Here is an 8,998-nt window from a genome sequence, read left to right on the forward strand (position 1 = left end):
ATTTATCTGGACTTTCAGAAAGCATTTGATAAGGTGCCACATGAGAGGTTGGGCATCAAGTTAAAAGAAGTGGGAGTTCAGGGTGAGGTTTTTAGAAGGGTGCAGAATTGGCTCAGACACAGGAAGCAGAGGGTGATGGTGCGAGGAACCTCATCAGAACTGGCCGATGTTAAGAGTGGTGACCAGCAGGGGTCAGTGCTAGGGCCGCTGCTATTTTAATAAATATAAATGATTTAGACAGGAATATAAGTAACAAGCTGGTTAAGTTTGCAGATGATACCAAGATAGGTGGATTAGCAGATAATTTGGAATCCGTTATATCATCACAGAAGGACTTGGATAGCATACAGGCTTGGGCAGATGAAATGTAATGTCAGCAAATGTAAAGTATTACACATAGGAAGTAAAAATGTTAGGTCTGAATACACAATGGGTGGTCGAGAGTACACCTTATGAGAAGGATTTAGGAGTCATAGTGGACTCTAAGCTATCGACTTCCCAACAGTGTTCAGAAGCCATTAAGAAGGCTAACAGAATGTCAGGTTATATAGCACCTTGATGTGTGGAGTACAAGTCACAGGAGGTTCTGCTCAACCTTTATAACACACTGGTGGTAGTTTTGGTCTCCAGGCTTCATAAAGGACATAGCAGCACTAGAGAAGGTCCAGAGAAGAGCGACTAGGCTGATTCCAGGTCTACAGGGGTTGAGTTATGAGGAAAGATTAAAAGAGCTGAGCCTTTACAGTTTAAGCAAAAGAAGATTAAGAGGTGACATGATTGAAGTGTTTAAAATTATGAAGGGAATTAGTACAGTGGATCGAGACTTGTATTTTAAAATGAGTTCATCAGGAAGACGGGGACACAGTTGGAAACTTGTTAAGGGTAAATTTTGCACAAACATTAGGAAGTTTTTCTTTACACAAAGAACGATAGACACTTGGAATAAGAGACCAAGTAGTGTGGTAGACAGTAAGACGTTAGGGACTTTCAAAACTCGACTTGATGTTTTCTTGAAAGAAATGAGTGGATAAGATTGGCGAGCTTTGTTGGGCTGAATGGCCTGTTCTCGTCTAGATTGTTCTAATGATCAATCTATCTATCTATCTATCTATCTATCTATCTATCTATCTATCTATCTATCTATCTATCTATCTATCTATCTATCTATCTATCTATCTATTATATAGTGCCTTTCATGTCTATCTATTTATCTATCTATCTACTGAGCCTTCTCTCATCTCATTCCAGTACTGCTTATTTTAGCATAGCCGGGAAGGTGATCCTCAGGCACACATGCATGATGATAGATAGATAGATAGATAGATAGATAGATAGATAGATAGATAGATAGATAGATAGATAGATAGATAGATTGATTGATTATTTTAGTATAGTAGACAGGATTTTTCATAACGGTTTTAAAATTTGAATTTGAAAGTTCACTTGGAACTTTGCATAATGTATCACTAATTCCCCGTATTTCTCATAATTCTTTAACTGAATTTGTTGTTTTCTAATAGTCAAAATCCCCTTTCAGTCTATAATTCATAAGTATCACTAATAACAAATCAACAACAGGATTGTAGAAGTTTCTGCCGCCATATTAAAAATGTAATCCCACTGTGTATCCCACTGTCCTGAGACCCTATCCTTTTGCACTTGTGTCAGGTGCAGCACATTCCTTTGCTCATCCCTGAGGTGTTTGTACACCTTGTTTGGAGTCCGCCTGTGGACTGTGAGATTGTAGGCCATAAAGAGAGGACTGTGTTGAGGCGCACATCTGGAGAAGGCTCCAAAACAAAAGATATTGTGCTGCTCTTAACACACATTAACCTAAGGAGATGTAAGGAGTTTGGGACAGCCACGACTCTTACTAAAGCTGGCAGCCCAGGCAAACTAAGGAATTGGGCAGGGTGTGCAAGGGCCATATTAGGAAAGCTGACCAAGGACCGAGTTGTTACTGTGGTTGAGCTCCAGAGGGCCATTGTAGAGATGGGAGAACCTTCCAGAAGGACAACCGCCACTGCAGCACTCCAGCAGTTCAATGGAGTCCGGCTGCAGTCAGGACAGTTATAGGCCTCGGACAGATTCAGCGACCTGAGACATTCTGAGACACCCCTGTTTATCTGCAGCTCTTTTGACTCCACCCACTTTCCACACCCCCACCATTCACCCCATGTTAGCGGGACAATTTTGTGCTGAATGTACTGTTATAGTGATGGTGGCGAACTGAACGTGTGTGGAAAAAAATATTTATTATTAATAATGAAAGCTTCACCTGGATAAGCAGTCATGCTAATGTAATAAACATCACTTCGTATTTGCTGCGAGGTTGCGAGTCGTCCCCAATGGGTACACAAAGCCGCTGGGTGACACAAACGACTACTTTAAACCTCTTCGTGCTCCCAAGGGCGAGTGCGTCATTCCTCTGGAGTATAAACTCCACCACAATTAATGCATTCATCTTCTTCCTCAGCATTTCCCATTTTTCTATGGGGTCAACCTTCTGATTACCAGTGCAGCCACAGAGCCACCACTCCATTGAGTGCAGCGTATAACTAACGTATTATAAAGTGCAGCCTCACGAAGGAGACGCGACAAACGCAGATATATAACGTATTACCGTAAAATACAAGATGTTAAGATTTTGTGTTCAATTTGTTTCTGATGTACGACACCAGAACACATGCTTCAGATGCAGAACTGAGAGACCTCAATCTATAATAATAAAAGGCAAAGCCCTCACTGACTCACTGACTCACTCACTCACTGACTCGTCACTAATTCTCCAACTTCCCGTGTAGGTAGAAGGCTGAAATTTGGCAGGCTTACTCCTTACAGCTTACTTACAAAAGTTAAGCAGGTTTTTTTTTTCGAAATTGTACACGTAACGGTCATAACGGTCAACAACGTCCACCATGTTGAATTTTCTTATTTATGGCCCCATCTTCACGAAATTTGGTAGGCGGCTTCCCTGCGCTAACTGAAACCGATGTACGTACTTATTTCGGTGGTATGACGCCACTGTCGGCCGCCATATTGAATTTTCCAAACATCACTAATTCTCCAACTTCCCGTGTAGGTAGAAGGCTGAAATTTGGCAGGCTCATTCCTTACAGCTTATTTACAAAAGTTAAGCAGGTTTCATTTAGAAATTCTATGCGAAACAGTCATAACGGTCAACAACGTCCGCCATATTGAACTTTCTTATTCATGGCCCCATCTTCATGAAATTTGGTAGGCGGCTTCTTTGCGCTAACCGAAACCAATATACATACTTATTTCGGTGGTATGACGCCACTGTCAGCCGCCATAGTGAACTTTCCAACGTCACTAATTCTCCAACTTACCGTGTAGGTAGAAGGCTGAAATTTTGTACCTATTTCAGTGGTATGATGCCACTGTCGGCCGCCATATTAAACTTTTAACAGAAACCGATATCCATACTTATTTTGTTGGTATGACACCACTGTCGGCCGCCATATTGAACCTTCCAGCATCACTACTTCTTCAACTTCCCGTGTAGGTAGAAGGCTGAAATTCGTCAGGCTCATTCCTTACAGCTTACTTACAAAAGATAAGCAGGTTTCATTTCCAAATTCTACACGTAACGGTCATAACGGTCAACAACGTCCGCCATGTTGAACTTTCTTATTTACGGCCCCATCTTCACAAAATTTAGTAGGCGGCTTCCCTGCGCTAACCGAAACCAATGTACGTACTTATTTCGGTGGTATGATGCCACTGTCGGCATTATTGAACTTTTCAATGGTCTTTGTTACTTATGGGCCCATCTTCAAGAAATTTGGTACGGTAACTGAATCCTACTTACGTACATATATACGTCCATAGCCTGCAGCTCGGTCTCCGTGTGAAGCACCGTTGGGTCCCCCATCCCAACGCCTGACACGTTGTTGGCTGCCTGCCTACATAAGGCTGTCCGCCACTCCAGTCTCTACATTCCCTTCCTTGCTTCGCCACGGGATTCACGTCTCCCTGCTGATAACTACAGCCTTTTTATTTAATCCACGGCTTCTCCGCTGTTTTATTGTTCATTTATTACGATTATAGTTATTGTGTAGGTATTTTAGACTTACTTTACATTGTTCAGGTACCCATTTCCTTTATCATTCCAACCGTACCCGCATTAACATGTCTATCGAGATGATCACCATCGATCAAAGAACTGTCACTTGCCGAGTGGTTTCCATGCCCGGAGATGGCACCTGCCTTTTCCATTCTCTTTGTTACATATTGCACGGCCATATCAGGATCACTCTTGATATCTGGAGGAATATTGTGTCTTATGTACTGAATGACTGGGACAGGTTCAAGGTGTGGACTGATGACGGTACAGGAGATAATTAGACTACACAGGAGCACTAGAAGAGTGAAATGCTTAAGCCCTTCACCTATTGATCTACATGTGAGTTGATGGCTGCCGCTGAATTGTTTGGTTGTCACTTTCAAGTGTACCGAAATGGCCAAATATTTTACACCTTTCGACAACCGCCAATGCCTCTTAAACATCTTAGATTGACAGGTGACGATTTCAGTAGTGGACACTTTGATGTTTATGAATGTTTAAACTCTCAAAAGCTGGATGCGAAGTTATCGATGAAACTGCTTGTATACTTACAACGCTTGACAGATGCCGAATGTCACTTCAACACAAGTCCTACAAATACTGTCGTAATTGAAACAAACCAAGAAACTCAAACCGATTATGACAGCAGGAATCCAAGCTGTGAGATTTGAGACAAGATTACTGTTCACATGGCCGACTGTACGTTGCATGCTCAAGAGTAAGCTCAGCGCACAGCTTGGTCATATTACAACCGGAGGGCCGAACTGACAATGTGGTATACAAAGAGATCCTTAACAAATAATTATTGGTATATTTTCCCTCAGTTTAAAAAGGTTTAATTTTCTTCTTAATAAAAATTTTAATGCAGTACTTTGCCGCTGCGAAGCGCGGGTATTTTGCTAGTAGTTTAAAAATGCTGAATACACATTTGAGTGCAGGAAGTAAAGGGAATTGAGATCGTCACGAGGGGTCGTCAGGTCACCAGCGAAACAGGGGAGGAGCTCCAGAAGAGGGGGGGTGGGCATCATCTGATGGACCTCCGAGGCCCGACAACTGTCCTAACTGCAGCTGGACATTTCTCTCCAGCAGTTTGGGCTTCATGACAGGGTGAGCAGAAGGAAGTCTGTCCTCAGTTATAGACCCATAGAAGCCCACTTGGAGTTTTCTAAAGGGCACCTAAAGGACTGTGAGAAACAAGATCCTCTTGTCTGATGAAATGAAGACGAGTGCCATGTCTGGAGGAAACCTGGCACTGCTCACCACCTGTGCAGTGGGAGAGCCTGGTGATGGAGCAGCAGAGACTGAGAGACAAGTTAGGGCTTAGTGAAAACTGAAAAGAGCAGCAAAGTGCAGAAATAAACTGCGCAGAAGACTCTGGACCTCAGGCTGGACAGCATTTAATCAATATTTTATAAAAAATTCACAAAGAGCCTGCCCTTCACAGATCCTAGGGAACAGTAGGAGAAGAATCATTCCACTAGCATCTCAGAAAAAAGAGTGGAACCACAGTATACTCTCTAGCTCTGTACGCGGCAAACATTTTATACTTCAATTAAAAATCTTTCATCAATCTCATTTAACCAAACGTCATCCTAATACTAGGCAAAAAGTCAAAAGTCAAGGATGTAAGTGAGAATCAAGAAGCTAAACACCAACCTGTCTCATTTAAAATAGTCTACAATATACCCAAGGGCAAAATCCCACCTTTGACCGTGCAATCTCGTTCTAGCATCACCAGACCATGTGTTTTGGGAACGCAATAATGAACATCATTTGGGACAGAAATCTTTACGCACTCCACAGACACATTGGGTGTCTCAGTCGCTCCTAATCCATCGTCGGTGGTATTTGGTGAACACCCAGGTAGGGTGGTTGGAGGCACATAGGCAGAAATCAGCTGTAATGGCCTACATCGCACTACTAGCATGTGAGAAGAATTCCAGACCACCTTCTAAAACTCTCTAGGAAAACACAACACAGAATCCCGGACCAACTTCTATAACTCACTGGGAAAATATGACAAAAAATCCCGGACCACCTTCTATAACTTACTGAGAAAACACGACGCAGAATCCCAGACCACCTTCTATAACTCAATGGGAAAACACGATGCTCAATATTAAATCAAAAATCAAAAGTTAAAAATGTAAGCCAGAAACCAAACACTAAACAAAACAACTCAAGGACATAAGTGAGATCGGAAAAACAAAAATCCAACTAACATTAGACAAAAAAAAATCAATTGTCAATGATGTGAGAATCGGGAAACCAAACATGAACCTACTACATGACAAAAATTCAAAAGTCAATAACGTAAGTGAAGTCAGAAAACCAAAAATGTAATTCTCACAAGTCAAAAATTCAAAAGGCAAAGGTATAAGCGAGAGTCCGAAAACACCAAACATCAACCTGATACTAGACAAAAAATTAAAAGTTAAAGACATAAGAGACAGCTAGGGAGCCAAACACTAGATACAAAAGCCATGGAACGTAAGCAAAAGTCAGAAAACCAAAAAATCCAAGTAACAATTTAGGAGCAGACGCTGATACAGTGCATTGCCGCACCCATCACATGGCAAACCACCTCAGGATCCCAGAATAGGAACCGAGGACAGCCATGCGACGGGTGACACCTCAGCACCACACTAGTCCAGATGGAATGGAACCGTGTGAGGTTTTTTATGGTGGCTGGAGTGCCAATTCTGCAATGGACCCCCAGGTTTTCCCTGCAGGCTGGATGCAGATTAACTTCATACGCAGGTTAAGGGCCTTTGCTCAAGGTCCCAATGGAGTCGAATCACTTTTGGTGTTTACGGGATTTGAACCAGCAACCTTCCGATTACCAGTCTCAGATCCCTAGCCTTAGAGCCACCACAAGTAACAATAGACAAAAAAAAATCAGTTGTCAATGATGTTAAGCGGGAAACCAAACATCCAGATATTACTAGACAAAAATTCAAAAGCCAAGGATGTAAGTGAAGTTGGAAAACCACAACTACAGCTATCACAAGACAAAAATTCAAACATGAAGGAGATAAACGTGAGTGGGGAAACCAAGCATCATCGTAACACTAGATAAATTATCAAAAGTTAAAAACATTACACAAAAAATCAAAAGTCAAAGACGTGGCCAAAAATAAGAAAATCAAAAAAATGTAACCAATCACAAGTGCCTATTTGAAAATTAGCTAACTATGCCAAACCAAAATGGATGGACAGATATTTTGGACAAAAATAAATTCCAGTGATAGTCCAGGCGTTGTTTCCTGTCTCGTCCGTAGTGCTGCCAGGGTGTGCTCCTGACCCTAAACTCAGTTAATTGTGGGGGGTCACAAAGTTATATGTTATAGTTAAAAACAAGTAACATGACAATGAAATGTTCTTTATGGTTTATTCTTACAGGTGAAATAGAAAATTTTGCCATGATGCAAAATGTTACAGTGACTGTGGCAGAGTTTGTGTTGCACTGCGCAGTCGAACCTGAACAGAAGAATCTCATCATCATATCTCTTTTCTTCATCTACTTGGTGACAATGATTGGGAACCTCCTGGTGATCGTGGTCATCACAATAAACCCTCATCTTCACACCCCGATGTTTTTTTACATCTGCTTCTTAGCCATCATCGATGCTGTTAACAGCTCCAATCTCATCCCACGCATGCTGGCCGTCCTGCTCTTCAACTCCTCCACTGTGCCTTATGGACCCTGTTTGCTGCAGATGTCGGTGGTGTACTTCCTGGGGATTGTGGAGGCTCACCTGTTAGTTGTAATGGCCTGTGACCGGTATGTAGCGGTGGTTTATCCACTGAGGTATCCATCGATTGTTACAAGTAAAGTAGTCTGGGTCAGCATCTTCTTGGTGAACATCATCACTTTGGCCATCCACATGCCATACCAGGTTTACGTAAGAGAGCTCTCATTCTGTCGCACCAATGTCTTGCCCTACTGTTTCTGTGACTATGCAACCATGGTTCAAATTTCATGTACCAACGATCCCAAGTACATTGTCATCTTGTCCATCACGACGGGAATACAAGCCGTGTACTGCGTAGGTCTGACCCTTTTCTCCTACTTAAGAATTGGCACAGCGGCTCTGAAAATCACATCCGACAAAGGGAAGCAGAAGGTCTTCAGTACCCTGCTGACCCACCTTCTGGTGGTGGGCCTTTTCTATTTCCCTTTAATGATCTCCTACATCCTGCCTGGAGTCGGGGTGAAACTGTCAGCTGAAGCCTGCACTACGTTGGTGATTGTTGCCATCATGATCCCTCCCATGATGAATCCCTTAATCTACAGCTTTAGGAACAAGGAAATAAAAGGCAGCATCCGCCGACTTTTCACAGGAAAGCGAACATCTCCACAGACAGATATGGATTAAATAAGGACATTATGGAAAAGAGAACTCAGTGGGAACCAAATATTGTGGTTGGGTATAGAAAAGGTTTGGAAGGAAAACTTTGAGATATTTCTTTAAAGACCTAAGAAGGGTTTAAAATATTTATGGAAAAAAAATGCTAAAGCACAAGTAAATGTGTACTAGATGTGTAATATATTGTACGGTGTATCAACCTTCCTATCTTGAACTTCTCAAAAATCTCCATAAAGAAGAAGCATACCAAATTTCAAGCAGATGGACCAACATACACTAGGTGAATGTTCAAAAAAAATACTTGAAGTTCAGATACTTCAGCATTCGTCAATCTCTTTTATGTGTAATTACAGCCGTGTGAAAAAGTAAGTACACCCCATGTTTTATGTGGACAAATCAAGACTTGATCTTCGTTTGATCGGTATCTTTAGATGAAGGTGATGTAACTGAAGCAATATAAAGTTGACTTAGCAATGACTTGTTAAAGAAAAATGGACAGATTAGCTCTGATAGTTGGTGTGACCCTTCAAGTCGGGATATC

At 41.9% G+C, this 8,998-nt stretch overlaps 1 protein-coding gene across 1 annotated transcript; it reads left to right on the forward strand.

Moving 5' to 3' along the window:
- Positions 1-7,512: 7,512 nt before the first annotated feature.
- On the forward strand, positions 7,513-8,466 carry LOC120524147 (olfactory receptor 1M1-like). The gene has a single exon (XM_039746025.1). It carries the CDS (start codon positions 7,513-7,515, stop codon positions 8,464-8,466), a length of 954 nt encoding a protein of 317 aa, XP_039601959.1.
- The last annotated feature ends 532 nt before the right edge of the window (positions 8,467-8,998 follow it).

The sequence above is a fragment of the Polypterus senegalus genome, chromosome 2 (genome assembly GCF_016835505.1).
Source record: "Polypterus senegalus isolate Bchr_013 chromosome 2, ASM1683550v1, whole genome shotgun sequence".
Taxonomy (NCBI): domain Eukaryota; kingdom Metazoa; phylum Chordata; class Cladistia; order Polypteriformes; family Polypteridae; genus Polypterus; species Polypterus senegalus.

Coding starts and splice junctions, on each gene's coding strand:
- LOC120524147 (XM_039746025.1), top strand. CDS start 7,513: ATGCAAAATGTTACAGTGACTGTGGCAGAGTTTGTGTTGCACTGCGCA.